The following is a 17,200-nucleotide window of genomic DNA, read 5'->3' as shown; positions in this document are numbered from 1 at the left end:
ATTTTCTCAGAGATTCAGAAACAAAATAATTTCAGATGCCACATGATCCCTTACCATCCTGATTTGCTATCAGAAGATACCAGATGCAGATAGATTAAGATAAGGAATAATTGGGTTTTTAAAATATATTCAGAGTTCAATTACTCTCCATCTCCATTTTGTCTGTTTTATTAACTGATATACCCAATATTGAGAATAGTGGCTGGTACATGGTAACTGCTCAATAAATGTTTGCAAAACAAAATAAATGTCATGGGAATATCATAGCAATGAGAACTAAAATAGGGAAGGAGCCTAATAATTTGTGGAAAGGTAGGAATGATTCCTTTGGCTATAGAAAGCAATATGATAGTATAGAGCATTCAGGAAATAGTCACACTGAGCCTGACTTTTTGACATGCAAAGGTAAATATGATCTCAGAGGTATTGTTAAAGCTCGCTGTGATAAAACTACATGATAGAAGCCAATGGGAAAGAACACTGTGTTAAATAACGGGGAAAGGTTGAAAAGTACTCAACTGAAGAGATTGGCATGAGTTGAAAAGAGACTATCTACAATATTTAATTTTATTACACCATAACTGAAAAATCAAAGAATATGTGGAAGAAAAGTTTTAGTTATTCTAAAGAAGCAGCATAATAGTCCAGAAATGTTCTCTAATGAGCTGTGATTTTTAAAAGAACAAGTCCTTTTGTTAAAAAAAAAAAGAAAGAGAAAGGATGAATATGTAATAAACCCATAGAAGAATGAATCTTTCAGAAGTCTGTATCACCAGTTTCTCACTTCAACAATTACTTTCCTTTCTCAGAGTCTCTTTCCATTCATTTTTCAGGCCTTCCTGCCACAGCTCTCATTCTCTTTCTTATTCTTCTGTTGCTACTACATCCTGGCTACTTGATAAACCAAAAACCACATAAGCACTTGAATTTATTGCCAAGCCCTAACTTAGGCCCACAGACTATTCCTTCAAATTCAGCATAAGATGTACAATGGGAGATGTTCTAGGAATTAAAAATTGCTACTGTCCTCTGCATTGCCATTATTTAGCTGATTGAATCATTCCTTGGTTCCCTTATCTGTTAGGTGACTGTGATGATGCCTGATAAACTCACAGGCTTGTTGTAAGATATGGTTTTATTCACTCCTCTATCCTTTCAGTAATCATCACTAAGCACCTTATACATGCCAGGCAGCCCAAGAGTTGGGAAAACAAACATGACTAAGATATAAGTCTTCATCTTTAAGAACAAGAGACAGATAAATTTTACCACCACAAGGAAGGGAATTAATAGACACTAGGAAGCAACTAATTTAGCTGTAAAGAGTTGAAAAGGGCTTAAAAGAAGATCAGACAAGGGTGCTGTCAAACAAGATTTGTGGCATTCTATGGGCAATGAATTCAGGTGTTTTAGTTTCCTAGGGCTGCTGTAACAAAATGCCACAATCTGGATGGCTTAAAAAACCAGAAATTTATTGTCTTAAATTCTGGAGGCCAGAAGTCCAAAATCAAGGTGTTGACAAGGCTTTGCTTCCTCTGAAGTCTGTGGGAAAGAATCTATTCTATGCCTCTCTCCTGGCTTCGGGCAGTGTCTTGCCAGCACTCCATGATGATCTCTTCCTCAGTCTCCACGTGGCTGCCTCCTTCTGTGTCCAGCTCTCCTTTCCTTAAAAGGACACCAGGCATCTTGGTTGGGGTCCACCCTAATCCAGTTTGGTCTCATCTAAGCTAATAACATCTTTGAACCCTATTTACAAATGAGTTCAAATTCACAGGACTGGGTTTAGGACATGAACATGCCTTGGTAGGGCAGGGGCACAATTTAATCTCTAATAACAGGGAATATCATTTCAGGAAGAAACACCTTTAGTGATAGCAATTTGAAAAAATTTCTACCTACCTTATTATTTTCATTAGTTTCCTTTTGTAAAACTGGGCATTTCTTTCCTAAATTCATTTTAGGATCTGGTAGCTCGCTGGTTTTCTATCACCCAAACTTTCAGTGCATTGTTATTGCTTAACCCCTACTGCTAATGACTGGTGTTGGGGCCTCCGTCTGGAGTAATTCTGTCCTGCTTCCCAAGTGAAGTTGCCTTTTGTGATACAGAACTCTGATGGAGTTAGTCTTGGCAAGGTCAGATCCAGGCTTTGGGAATTTTGAAGCCTATACAATGCAAGGGATCCTGGCTTAAAAAAGTAACAAAAATTAAAATACGGAAATTACATATAAGGCATTGGAAGGGACCAGGTACATAAGGGGTTCTATAGCTTAGGTGTCATTGACTTCACAATATTCCTTGGAGTCCTGATATAGCTTTGCCTAGCCAGTATCCATTGCCCCAACTTCAGATAATAGCACCTTGATTTCCTTTCTGATGATGATGGCTGGATAAGTAGAAAATACTCAATATAATTCTTTAGCTGGAAAATGCTTAGTATAGTCTTCAATATCCAATAGATGGTATAGTCTTCAATAGCCAATAGGAAAAAAAAAAACTGTTTATTAAGATCACTTCATTCAAGCAGCCTTAAGTTATTCTGACCTTAAAAAGCCCTTGTTAAAATAACTTGTTATTTCTCTAATCTCAACAACAACAAAACTTGCTCTTTGCTCCCAGGGACTTCCCCAGCATTGCACACAGGAGGAAACTGCCATATGTTCTGATAAGAACTATCTTTTTTAAAAACAAACCTGAATGAGGGGAGGACTTCAAGATAACAGGAGATTCTGACAAAACAGCGTTCTCTCTTCTATTTTTTTTTTTCCCTTTCTGCTTTCTTCTGGGTTCTGGCCTTTTCTTTGTCTGTTTGGGGTTATAAGAGCCCAAACCACTCTTCTCACTCTGAACTGGACTTGAAAGGCTTTTGTTTCCTCCAGTTTCTTGTTGATGCATCTTCAATAAACTCACCTTCTCACCAAAACGAAGAAACTTGATTCTCTGTTTGATGCCGGATCAGGCTGGCCTGACTATTTAGGACCCTGTATTATGACAGTAACAATCATTTTCTATCCTTGAGATTCAGGTGAAATGGATCAAGGCACAATCAATCAGAACAACCCGTATCCTTGGTTCACAATGACCATTTTAGGAATGCACATCTGACCCAGTCTAGTTCATTCAGCACCAATGAGATTCAGTCTCAGAACACTTCCTGAGAGCATCGGGAAAGAGAAGCTCTCTTTTTCCACAAGACCTAAAGCTAATTAAAGAAAGCTTGTAGCTCTTGGAAGCTCTCTTTACCCTCAAGTGAAACAAACATCGGTTAAACAGTACCTAGAGAAAGAGAGAATGAGCCCAGGGCCGTTATAGGAAAAGTCTGAGCCCCTGAACAACTCGTGTCCGAATCTCTCTCTCCCCTCTTCCGTGCACTTTTCAATTATGTTACAAGAGGAACAAAACCCCTTTTGTGCTTAAGCAAATGTGAAAATTATCCCTACTTATAGTACACCAAAATCTGTGACCTGTAAAGATTTGAGATACTATTGTTAAGGAACAAACTTAAATAGTTCATACTGCAAAGTAGATTTGCTAAAGGAATTCACTAAGTTAGTCAAGAAGCTTAGTTTGTAAATTTCCATCTATTCAATAATTCACTTAAGTTATAAAACCTTTGTGATTAAATGGCTGGATTGATAGTACAGGCTTTGGTTTTGACTTCATTCTCACATTCATTGACAAAAAGAAGTTTGGCCTCGGAGCCCATCTCTTCTATCAAGTGCTCAGAAATACTTCCAAATTCAAGTGTGCTTAAGATTTTTTCCACTGGTACCATTCAAGAAAGTTTTTAGATTTTTTTTTCTTCTTTTTCTATGTAGGTTCATACTTGCCCTTCTTTTGCATAAGGCTATCTACCAACATGTATAACATCTGTTTAATGCACTTTTTAACCTTTATCTAGAATTTGTATTCAACTGAGAAATGCTGGTAGATGGCAGACTGATTCAGTATCAGTGAAGCTGACATTTCATTTGTAAAAAAGTAATATCAAAATAATTGGATGAATTCAGGAAATTATTTTATAAGTGAGAATTTAGGATAAACAGAGGAATAAGCTAATGGTTACATGTGCTTTTTTCTCACTTACCAGATTTCATGTTGAATAATGGGAAATATCTGACATTTAAGACCTTTGTAGTTGATCACTTAAATTGCCTTTTTTCTTGAATGTTTATAAAGATCAAGAAGATGAAACTCAAATAAGTTTGGATCTTTTACTTAAATAGCCATTTTATAATCACATAAAAGAGTTCAAAAACATTCCTTTTCACAGTATTATAGTAGCTATACTTTGTTAGGTTTTAACAAAATTAGAGTGATTCTCATTTTGAGTATTGATTGGACAGATCTGTCTGCTTTGAACTGAGGCCTTCTTCCCCACCTTTTTTATAACATTTATTTGTATCTGTGAATATACATAAGTATGACTATACCCATGTGTGAATGCACACCCAAGGCAACCAGTGATAGCTCTCTCTCGAGTGGCAATAAAAGGGTTCCCTGCTGTCGTTCAGGATAAAGCTATGGACAGATGTACTTCTAGAGGCAAAAATGCTGTAACTACAAGTTGACAATGTTATCTTTAAACAAAGATATATTTTCTGTGGGCATGTTTCTCAAAATATTTGCAATCCCTTTCTATTAGTCTCTCCTTACTGGCTCCAAAGTACTTGACCCACCTATTCCTGGATTCACCTCTGCAGAAGGTTTATATTTCCTACACGACTGAATCAGTCTGGGTCATGAGATTTGCTTTGACAATGAAATGTTGGTGGAATTATGTCATGGGTCATTTCTGAGCAGAAGTTTTAAGGCCATTGCTTGGTTCTATCATCTCTCTTTTCCTTCTGTCATGGGACCCACATAACCTGGACTGGGGTTGCTCTCTCGTCCTGGATCCTAGAAGAAAGAGGACATGGACCAGAGCTACAGTCAGCTCAGAGTGGACATGAATAGAAGCAAAAATGTGTCTTTGTTTTAATAAGCCACTGACATTTTGAAGTTGTTTGTAGATGCAGCATAATTTATTCTAAAGTCAGGATTCTTCAACCTTAGCACTATTGACATTGAGGGATGCACAATTCTTTACTGTGGAGGCTGTCCTGTGCACTTTGGAATATACAGCAGCATCATAGCCTCTACCCACTGCATGCCAGGAGCACTCCCCCCCCCGCCCCATCTCTGCGTTGAGACAATCAGAAATGTCTCCAGACATTACCAAATGTCCCCTGGGAAGCAAAATCACTCCCAGTTGAAACCCTCTATTCCAAGCGTAGTTATCAAAGTGGGATTCTAAAGTCAGCAATATCCACATTATCTGGGAATATATAGGAAATATAAGTTGTCAATTCCCTTTTCAGAATCAGTAGGGTGAGCGTAGAGTCCAGCAATCTGTTTTATTTAATGAGACCTTGAATTGTTCACCTGAAGTTTGAGAACTGCTAGCCTAGCTGACTGGTACACACACCCTTGTATAAGGAGAAGCATAATTATTGCTTTCATTTATTGATGGATAAGGGTAACTCTTGCAACATTTGTAGTAGCGTTAGGGTTTTGTGAATCTGCAAGGCTTTCATGTATACTACCGTCTATCAGTAACACATATCAAACAAATTGAAGTTTCATAACTCCACCGCATTTCACGTGGTATCATAACCTGGCAATTCACTGGGCCATGATAAACCAAAAGAAAGAAAAAAAAATTCTGTTTAAGAATTCCAAGAGAGAGGCGTTTCTGTATTTTAAAAAAATATGTAAAAAGTATGTTTTTGGAAACAAATTGTCAGTTTCTATGACTCAACATTTGTGTCATTTATTTTAAGAGAACACAATTTATTTTTAAAGAGTGAAGAACTGAGAATCAGTATTCACCATTCACAGGTTTGTTCATTAATTGCAAAATTCTGTCACTGATAATTGCTGTTCTTTGGTAAATCGCTCTAATTACTTTTAAATATTTGTAAAATGGATCTGGGTATGATTTCCCTTAAGCCAGGACATATGGAATAATTACCTTTGAAAATTAGGCTAACATATATAAAGGTATAGGCTATGCATATTGTAATGCTAATTTATATATTTAGAGACTAGGCATTTCCTTTAACAAACATTAGCAGTATGAGGTAGAAAGTCAGAATTAATTTCACCGTATTAGCTCTAAAAATGATAAGGATTTATATGCCAATTTGAATGAAACAATTTGATATTTCTATATATTTCTCCATGTTTCCCTTTTTAATAAGGGATGTTTGTGGGTACAAACATAAGTTTATCTTTAATTCTCATCTCTTTAGCTGTCAATGGTGCATATTACCTCTACCATACCTAATACTTATTTTTTAAAAGTTTTTATAATGTCAGAGTTTCAAGGTGGTGGTGCCGTGAATTTTTGGGGTTTTTTGTTTAATCACAATTTTAAAATTTAAAAGCTGATTGTGCCATAATAGGTTTATGGGATAGCTTTGGAAAAATGCTCAATTTCAAAAGACTTAGGGCAAATTTTATGTTTTCAGTGACATCATTATGTTCTACACACTTGGCCATAAACTTTCAATCATTGCTTTGAGTCAAAATATAGGGGAAAATATTTTGTATTATTTTTTGCTATGCTTTACAAAAGGGTAGGAAAAAAATCTTGATTTTTATTGTCACATGAAGGTTTTACTAAATAGCTTCAGAAAAAAAAGTCCTTGGATTTATTCTTTAAAAGATGAGATGAAGTGTTTCCCTTGAAAGCATTATCTGTCAGTGGGTGAAGAGTGTCATGTTCCATTTTTTAGGTCCTTTACACCCTTGAATTTGATTTTTGCTTTTACAGCATAAATCCCAACATTCAGAAGGCAGATCTGTCTGCTTCAGCTGCCTGCAGCTATGGAGAATTAGTCTGTCATTCTCGGCATCTTTGTGTGTGTGGGTGTGTGTCTGTGTCTGAGGATTGGTGGCTGAGAGCGATTTAAATGTGCATAGGGTTAATAGTATAGCATCTCGTTCAGCATGGCTCTGAAACCTGTGGCATTCTAGGCTTCACAGCCGCTCCGTGCCTCTGTTTTAATTTAGCAGGATGTTTGCTGCCATGGCAGCCAGCAGCATCCACTGCAGCAGTAAGGAAGAGCCATAGATCTGAGAATGCAGGTGGAATGCTAAAACAGGAGAGGCTCGTGCAGGGCTGGGCGTCAGTGCTTAATTTCTACTCTTATTGGGCTCTGATGCAGAGGCTGTACTTGCTGCACTGTGTCAGCTCATCGAGAGTAAAGGGCTGCAGACATAGATCAGTCAATTGCTGGTGAGAACAGAGGAAAAAAAAATGGGCGAGACATCATTTGTATTCCACTACCTTGCGTTTCGGAACACAGAAGCAGTAGAGGGAAATGTGGACCCATCGTCCTGCTGAGACATGCGATTGGATGAAGAAGGGAAAATGTAGTTGGCTTCCTGTGTTACTTTTAAGCTGGATCAGAGTATTTGGCGAACTCTTTTCTGCTTCAGATATATTCAAGCAAAATGTTTGTAAGTACTGCTGATTAGTGAAATGATGTGGGCAAATCAGTATATGTATTATACCTGTGGAATCTTATGTGAATGTTTGAGCTTGGGCTTTTATTGAGCTGCAAGTATTAATTGAAACCAAAAGGGCCAGTAAAGATCTCTGTGCAAGAAAAGAATATGAAGTCCAATTGAAAAGGCAAAGCCACTGAAGGACCATGCAGCGCCCCACTGAACTCTCTGTATTTAGCAGCAAAGAAGTAAGGAGAACGAGAGCTTGCCTTCAGAAGCAGAAGTCTCTGACCAATCTTTCCCTCACCAGTGAGGGGGAGAGGAGACCCACTGTGCGCATTTCCAACTGGTTCGGAAATGCTGCAAAGGCGAGCCAGAGAGAATCCGACTATGCAGAGAGGCGCTCGCTGTCCAGATTTCTCTCACGATCTGTGCAGTCCCTGTACCACACCGGCAGCTCAGGAGCCTGGAACCTCCTGCCTGCTGGGCGCATCCAGTCAGGTGGTGAGGGCTTGGAGGACTGGTCTGCAAAAACAGACTTGGAAGGGGAGAGTGATGAAGATAGCAGGTCCGAGGATGAAAATGGGTCCTCCAAGCCAAGCAGCATCAGCAGAAGCTGGGCGGAAGAGGAGGGAGAAAGCTGCCTGCGAGAAGGCACTGCTCACCTGGATGAGGATGTTATCCTCACAATGCTGGGGGATCTGGAACAGGCACTTTACACTGACATATTAGGTAAGTTGGTTTACTCCTAAAATAACTATGACATTTTAAGAAACTGCACATTTGCATTAGCTTAATATCTTTCATTTGTTCAGAATGCTTTATGTATAATTTTTTTAAAAATTGCTTGTTTCTTCAAATTGTTTTCCTTGTGAAGCTGAGTTTTGAGGACCAGTTACAAAGTCTATTTGTTGAAAGTAAATAGCAGTGATCTGCCTGGGTTATTGTCCTACCAGCCTATGCATTCTAAACAACCATAAAAAATATTAACATTTTAAAATTCCAGACTGTGTTTGTTATCTTTGTCATTAATAGGGCCTATTAATTCAGCTTCCTTCAGGGTGACCTCACCAGAAATGTGGAATAAAGAATGAAGGGCCTTGTGAGTATATTTTCCATATACTCAAGTTTCTGCTGCTGCCTTGGTGGTATCTGCAGATACGGCCCGTAGTTATACCTCAGTGACAAGCACAATGCATTCTAGTAACACTTTCAGAAATGCAGATACCTCTTCTGCCAGCTTCAGTCACTTCCTTGTGTGTGGTTGTGTTTAACAAAAAATGCTACTTATTTTGTACATTATAACTAAACTACTATGTAGATGTCTGTGAACTGTTTGCCTGCTTTACACACTCGGCCTTTTTGATGACATGAGTTTCGGCAGTAACTTCTGACATAATCTTTTGTAACTAAATATGAAGATGTCTGAAATAAGTAGCTTTGTGATTACACTTTAAATGTCAATTCTGAAACCTGCTTAAACAGCTAAAATGGATACATTTTAATTGTTATTTGAAATGTAATTCTCTGCCAAAGTATATTTACATGGTACAGTCCCCTCTTTATGTCAGTGTTTATTTCCATAAAAGATTCTATATAGAATTCCATAAATTCAAAAGAATTAAACCTGGATAGTGATCTTTTGTTTCTTATCCATATAACTGATGCTAAATTCCTGATTGTTTTTATTCTCTATGTAGACCCTCCTGTTAGATGCTTTATGGGGTTTTCCAGAGTCTTTTAGTGAACCAGCTTTAGAAGAAGGAAGCTTAGAGAGACAGCAGAGGCAAATATTGCTCAATTTTTTCATGTCAGTTTGGCTTTAAAAGAGTAATGTTTCCACAGTTGTTGGAATAATGATTTCTGAATCTGAATACACCAGGTGCTCAGCTACTGAAGATGTACTTCTTTGCTATTGTGTGATTTCTGTGATGAACTGCTTTTCTCATAAAAGCTGTATATAGTACAAAGGCAAGAGGGAATCCTAATCCTTATGAATCTTTTTTATTTGATCCTCTGGAACTGTAAAATCAAATAATATTCATATTTTGCCCTTAGTAGAATTTATCTTATTCTAAGTGCATCTTACGTAAGTATTTTCAAAGACATGAATAGAGTGCAGTTCCCTGACAGTATTTGCCAGTTGCTCTGTTAAATTATAGCATGCTGTGGGTGGGTATATACATAACACATGCCTTTTTGTGCACAAATAACTTGGGGCATGACTGTCAGACAGTAATCTCTCAAAGAGGTCTGTGTATGTTGTGTGTGTGTTTTTTTTTTTTTAATTGAGCATCTTCTTTTTGTAGTTTATGCGATTGTTATTTTCTTTAAGGGGATTTTTTCCCCTTTTTTTTCTTTTTCTTAAGCCAGAATTCAAAAATGCAAGTGAGAAAGTAAGAGGATGAGTTTGTTCAACTAGCTTTGTTATTAATAATCGTAACTCAGGACAATTTCCTAAAATGATGATGCATGTAAAATTTGGTGAGTGTATCCCAGCCCACAGTACATAGGAATTATAGGATCCCTGCCAAGTGCTTGCCTAGGTTCTGTTTCTAACTCAAAATGGCCTCTTCCAAGTTAGTTTTAAGGCAGGGTTCTTTGAGTTCAACTCTTTACTCTAGGATATCCTAATAATTCAGACAGCCTAGGGTATGTACTATAACCATACTGGAGAGTGCTTCAAAGGTAACTATAAAGCTGTTTATAAAGCCATATTTGCTGTTTTTCCCTAAGATATCTGGATTAACCAGATTAGTTTAACGTTTTTCAACCATGTAACTGTTGGGATCAGCCACAAAACTGGATTATTTCTCAAAATAAATTAGGCATCTCTACTCTTGATAATACCATTTATAATGTAGGTGGCATAGAGGAGAAAAATTTCTATAAATCAGGTTCATCCATATATAATTTGAATTCCTATTACAAGATGACAGAGCTGGCAGTGTTAATTACAATGTGCATGATTAGGGCCTACGAAGTAGAAGCTGGACCACATAGATTAAATGGTCCATCAGCCACTAAGTAATAATGCAGAGGCACAAAACTGAGCTGATTATTCTGTGTTCTACTCACAGAGAAGACCTTCAAGCAGTAAGAAGGCAGTTTGCACCAATGTTAAAACCTCAAGTGAATTTCACAATACACTGTTGTGGAAAATGTGTGCAAACCCCTATCATTATAAAGTCTGACACAAGGAAGCCTCTTTCAGAAATAATAGTTGACTTTGAGATTATACAATTGAGGAGATACAACATTTTTATGATTAAATAAATTTCTCATGAGTGTTTTTCTGCTAAATTTCAAATGTTACTAAACATTACTAAACATTTAATTTTATTCATGCTTTTACATTTGAATTTTTCAATTATGATTTTTTTTTTTTTTTTTTTTTTTTTGCTAAAAGCCTCTTAACATCTTTTGGATACAGATTTACAGGATATTTCAGACTGTGCAGTCCTTAGGGGTTTTGTAAGTGCATTCAGTTTTATCTTGCCTTTTGTGAGCCACTGAAAACATTTCCTGAAGTAAATTTTGAGTTGGTTATTATCATTCACAACATGACTGAGGTGACAACTGTGATTTTATCAAAAGTGTTGGGAGGAAAAGCCCCATTTGTCTGATTGCTGTGAGTGGTGCATTGCCATGAGTGGATGTCATGATGAGAAAAGCCAAAGGAGAGCAGGAGGCTGCCTATGGTTCTAAAACAGGAGAGAAGTTATATAAACAAACAATGTATTCAACTGGAAGAATCCAAGGATCTAAGATTCTTGTAGGATTGAAAGAAGGACATTTAAGAGGAGATGAAGTGAATATGAAAAAAATATTTAGTGAAACAGAATGTCTGAAAGACAGTGTTCTTAAAGATAATATAAAGGAAAGATACTAAAAATAATTCAAATATTACTATTATTGATAGTATGTCAGCTGGCAAGTGGTTGAGATACAGCTAGAGTAAAACTGAAAAGTTCTCCCAGAAGGAAGGAGATCAGAGATAGGGAAAATATATATTCTAGGAACTTGCATAGGACAATGACTTGCATACCCTTTCTCCACTCCCCAAAGGATCATCTCCACACTCTCTTCCTCTTGCAGTTTCTCATCTCTTTCTTCCCATCCCTTAGGATCTAAGACTTCTATACTAAATGAAATTAGATACATTAAACCACGGGTTTAGGGCTGTTCTGGTTTGCTAACGCTGCTGTTTGCAAAACACCAGAGAGGATTGGCTTTTTTGAAGGGGGTTTATTTGGTTACACAGTTATAGTCTTAAGGCCATTAAGCAATTATTGCTTATTCAGAAAATGAAGAGGTTGTTGGACTAGCAGCAAAACAAAGAAGAATAAGAAATATTTCAAATACAGTAATGAAAGTAAAGCAAATCCTTGGCAGAAACCAGAAATGTGGTCCTTGGACCTGGCTTCTCAGCAGTTAGCCCTGATAGGGAAGAATCAGCTGGCTCCTGGGAATAAACTGAGAGCACATAGAGCTTCCCCACACCACACCTTCCGATTTGCATGTTGCTGTCCAGGAGCTTCCTTCAGCTAGCCTTCCTTCCCATCCACCAGGGCCAGTACCAATAGCAGGTGCGGGCATCCGGTGGTCCAGACAGGATATATGAACTCTTCTCTCCATACTGGGCAAGGCAGAGTATATTCAGTGCCTTCAGGCTGTACATCATAACGCAGATGTCTATCAGGCTGTGATTAAGCAAATGCAACAGGAAGGCTTCCGCTGCACCAAACATCAGTGCTGTTCCAAGTTTAAAGTTCTGAAGGCACTATATTTAAAGCTGTACGTTGCCCAGGCCACCAGTGTGGGTGACCCACCACACTGTCCACTTTATGACACTTTGGATCAGCTTCTCCAGAACCAGATAGTGACTGACCCAGACAACTTAATGGAGGATGCTGCTTGGGCCAAGCACTGTGATCAGAATTTAGTGGCCTCTAAGAACCCAGGGGAAGAGGGGACCAGCATTCTGAAAGAAAAAACGACATAACAGATCATCAGCCCATCTTGAAAACAATTAAGAAATCAGATGTGGATTGTCAGCTGAAAATCAGTGACCAGATGCGAGAAACCAGTGACCTTGAGGACTCCAGAGATGAATCCTCAGATACAGGGTGCTCTCAAGGGACCCCCAGCTACAGCAGCTCCCATCACCCTTTCAGAGGTGCAGTTGCTCCCTGTCAGAGCAACACCATGACCAGACTGGGTGTGTCCTGTGAGCCCAGTCCCTGCCGAACCCTCCTGGTGTAGCCTCTGCACAGTGGCCTCCGGTCTCCTCATCCAGAGTCCGTTTGGTTTCTGATGGAGATAGGCTTTTGTCCACTGAGCCACCTCCAAGGTGGGCAAGGAGAAGAAGGCTTTCTGTGGCCAGGACTATTGCTGCTGAGTTGGCAGAAAACAGAAGATTGGCATGAGAACTCTTAAAGTGTGAGGAAGAGAAATTGGACAGGCTGATTGCTATTGGTGAGGAGGCCAGTGCTCAGGAAGACACTGCCAATGTGCTGCACAGGGACATTGTGATCACAGTCAGTTGCTTGGCAAAAGCAGTGGAAGAGGCAACTGGTGCTTTCCAGCTAGGACTGGAAAAATTGCTTCAAAGGTTAATTTCTAATACCAAAAGTTAGATATTAATTACAGAAGGGTATATTTCCTAAACTGTTAAAAATCTAGTTCCAACACCCACCTTCTGGTTCCCTGGCTCCTTTTCCTATGCACATAGTCTCAGAAAAGAAGGAGTGGATGGACCACAAATATGCAGAGTAATAGACGTGTACATGCTCCTTCCCCAAGTCCTCCACCAACTGAGAGACCTTCCAGAAGCGGGAGGGGTGGCCCAATGGAGAAAGGATGGAGCCAAGTCCAGGGAGCTCGTTAGTACTTGGCTCTGTCACTGATTCCCCATGTGGTGTGATGCAATTTAGTTTACCTCTCTTACAACAGTTTCCTCATCTGCAAAATGGGGAAGAGATTATAATCCCTGACCTGCCTTTATCACAGGGTTGTTTTGAGGATCAAATGGCTAATAGATGTGAAAGGATCTAAAGGCACTATATACTCATGTAAGTTATTAATGCATATGCCCTTGGCTGAGGTCAGGCTGGGGTGAGGCACCTTAGTTTACAAGATACAGCAGAATGGTTGTACACCATGACCTCTTTGCTTGAATCTTTCTTTACAAGTTTGAGTGTACATGACTGCTTCATAGAATTAGAGAGCTTAGTTTTTTTTAATTCCTCTATAACTCAGTTCACTAATATAGACAAAAAGTGTAACTGTATCTTTTGGCCTTATATTTTTGCTGCTATTTCTATGACATATCTACTGATAAACATTCTTAATAACCAAACCATCTTTTTCATCTTCATCTTGCTGGTTCTTAGTGTCCTGTCAGTATTAGATATAATTAAGAGCTTACAGGGAGCCACAATAGTGTGTTATGGTTCATACTGATAATAGTCTTTAATATTGGCTATAATATAAAATACCAAATGTAAGTAAATTCTTTGCATTTCAAAATATATATATATATTTTTCCCCATAGGGCAGTATTTCAGTATTTTCTAAATTTGAACTAATAATGATTTTACTAAGCATATTTTAATGTTTCAAATAATTTGTGAATTAAAAAGTAAAGGTTGACATATTGGCAGCAGAATGGTGGTTGTTTTGGCAACCATCCAGGATTAGGATAAGTAAACAAAGTAGTAATGTTTAGCTGAAGAAATAGCAGAGAAGTTAGCATCCATTGACTTCCATTATTTGAATGGCTGCCATGGTAAAGATGTTGTAAAGTTGTTCAGCTGGTATCAGAGGCCAAAACCAGGGAGCACTAGAAGAAAGTAGATGGAAGTTAAAGGGAAGTGTATTGTGGCTAATCCTAAGAAATGTTTTCACAATTAGACTGTCCAATATTGGAAGGCGCCATCTCTGTCTGGAGATGAGGAGGCCTTTTTAGCATTGGAGGTTTTCAGGCAGAGGCAGATGGACACATCCTAAGTGAGATGGCAAGGAGTTTACTTATTGAGAGGTAAGACAAGACAATGGCTGAAATCCTACCAACTTTACGATTATGATTAGAAATGTTAAATGGACACTCTTTTGTGTATTTTTAAAAATCGGCATGAATGGTAAGGAAGAAAATTAACAGGTTGTATATCTACCTATACTCTTACAACATATTATCAATATTATATATATCTATATATACACACACACATAGTATATATGTAATAGCTACATATTGACTTATGTGACAGTGTTCCAAGTGCAATTTAACATATGCTGTTCTTTTCTCCCTTCCATTTTCCTCTCCCTTTCTTTTTCTTTCCACCCCTTTCCCTTCCCTTCTACTTCTTCTCTAATTTTCCATTCCCTTCCCTTCCTTTACCTATCTCCCCTTCCCCTCCCCCTTTCTCCCTTCTTCCTTCCTTCTCTCCCTTTTCTCTCCTCTTCTCCTCTTCCCTCCTCTCCTCTTCTGTCCTCTCCTCTCCTCCCCTCTTCTATTCTCTTCCTCTCTCCATCCCTTCCCTCCTTCTCTCCTTCCTTCTTTCTCTTTCTTATTAGACTTCTCATCACTGGGAATCCTTCTGAGATGAAAAGAATAAAAACCATGCTTACCCTACTCTCTTCCTGTGTTCTTATTACCCAGACTCACTAGGTTCCTGGGTCACAGACTCATTGGTCACTGACCCAGGAAGTAGTACATGGACATAAGCAAAATGGTTCAATGGCACGACTGCCACTAGATGATAGGTGGTGGTTATAGAAGGCCAGCATTGATCAGGCTGGTGAGTTTTTGTGTCATACCCATTAGACACATTTTGGGTTTAGATGCCTGATGTTACTTGAACTCTAGTGTCACAGTGTGGAAGTTTTGGTACCCTATAGAAAATGGAGATATAATTAAAAATAAAGCCACCTGACAATGCAAATCTTGGTGCATGAATCCAATGAAATAAAATGCTTAAAAAATAACTATTTCTATAAGAAGTGTTCTCCATGTTATTCCCCAAAGTCCAAACTTGCTATATAGGGCCAGTTTATCTCAACTATTAAGTATTCCTAGAAATGGATAATTATTAAAGTAATTAAGATTCTAATAATTTCAGGTTTTAAAATTAAGCTTAGTAACATTGAATACTATACAGTTTATTTCCAAGTTACCATCTCACTCTGCCATGATTAAGAAAACCATTTGTCCTATAAAGTATTATTGTATTATCATCACTTTAATATTATTCATTTTAATACTATAAATACTATATTTGTTTCTATTCATAATTAATTTGGGGGAAGGAGAATTATGATTTTCAGATGATAACAGTTATTTGGAATTTTCTATGGCTTTACTTTTAAGAAGACAATTTATGTTATCTATGTCTAAAATTATTCTGAGGACAGTAATGTCATGAATAACAAATTTATTATTATGTTGCTTTTCTAGGTGAAGATCCTGAAACAAGAAGAATGAGAACAGTTAAAAACATAGCAGATTTGAGGCAGAATTTAGAAGAGACTATGTCTAGTCTTCGTGGGACCCAGATAAGCCACAGGTTTTTCTCAATTCTGCTTATCTTTGTGCCAATAAAAAAAAAAATGTAATAGAAAGCTTAACTTCTTATAGTGATCAAAAAGGATTTTCAGTTATTCCTTCCTATTTTCTCACTTAAATTTTACATGGCAATCAACTGCTGTCCTTACACTGATTAGCACATAATTCTTAGCATATACCCAGGGATTTTTTTTTTCCTCCCATCCATCTTTTCTTTGTTATAATTCCCCTTTCAAACTGAATTAGCTACTGCAGCTACCACCATCAGCATTAAATGGATTTTCATGCCTGCCCTAGAGAAGAGTGGCAGAGGTTACTGTTCAAATGCATCTAGGGAAGCCTTGTAGGGAGATTTTCAAACGTTAATTGTAGTTAGCCTCGTATAGTTCTGCAAAGGTCACAGTGGTTTGAGTTTAAGGGTTTGTTGAGAACGTGAAATGAAATTTTGTTTTATCAGAAATGTAATTATAGCCTTTCTTCTGGAAACAAAGCAAAAACCAACAAACGCACAAAAACTGAGAACAAATGTCCCTTTCCCCATTTTGACATCTGCAGAGATAATTAGCCTCTCAAAATGAACATATAATTTGGTTTTCAGGAAAATGACATATTCTAAGAACCAGCTCTCCACTCTAGCCTTTCCTATCTTCATGCATTCTTGGTCTATGCCCCTGGTGAACTTCAGTAGAGTAATTTCCCTATTTTATTTGACAGCACTCTAGAGACAACATTTGACAGCACTGTGACGACAGAAGTGAATGGAAGGACCATACCCAGCTTGACAAGTCGACCCACTCCCATGACCTGGAGGTTGGGCCAGGCTTGTCCTAGACTCCAGGCGGGAGATGCCCCCTCCCTGGGTGCTGGCTACCCTCGCAGCAGCACCAGTCGATTCATCCACACAGACCCCTCCAGGTTCATGTATACAACGCCTCTCCGTCGAGCTGCTGTCTCCCGGCTGGGAAACATGTCACAAATTGACATGAGCGAGAAAGCAAGCAGTGACCTGGATATGTCTTCTGAAGTTGATGTTGGTGGATATATGAGTGATGGGGATATCCTCGGGAAAAGTCTCAGGACTGATGACATCAACAGTGGGTAAGTGGCCCTTGTCTCTAACAGCACTGGGTGAAGAGAGTGGG

At 38.3% G+C, this 17,200-nt stretch overlaps 1 protein-coding gene and 1 pseudogene across 4 annotated transcripts in view; both read left to right on the top strand.

Annotated features, from left to right (window-relative positions):
* The window catches only part of NAV3 (neuron navigator 3), an 855,568-nt gene that overhangs the window by 679,981 nt on the left and 158,387 nt on the right, over nucleotides 1-17,200 (top strand). For 3 of the 4 annotated variants that reach the window (XM_037846473.1, XM_037846472.1, XM_037846475.1), the window contains 2 exons: nucleotides 15,951-16,059; nucleotides 16,773-17,156. In XM_037846473.1, coding sequence (XP_037702401.1) covers nucleotides 15,951-16,059; nucleotides 16,773-17,156 — 493 coding nt within the window. Of the gene's footprint in view, nucleotides 1-8,128; nucleotides 8,225-15,950; nucleotides 16,060-16,772; nucleotides 17,157-17,200 lie in introns of those variants that run through there. The other variant, XM_037846474.1, reaches the window with a different exon arrangement.
* On the top strand, nucleotides 11,157-13,131 carry LOC119541555 (annotated as a pseudogene).

Source organism: Choloepus didactylus, chromosome 8 (genome assembly GCF_015220235.1).
Source record: "Choloepus didactylus isolate mChoDid1 chromosome 8, mChoDid1.pri, whole genome shotgun sequence".
NCBI classification, from domain to species: Eukaryota; Metazoa; Chordata; class Mammalia; order Pilosa; family Megalonychidae; genus Choloepus; species Choloepus didactylus.
Note: the sequence above shows the minus strand (reverse complement) of the source record. Positions and strands in the feature narration are given on the sequence as shown.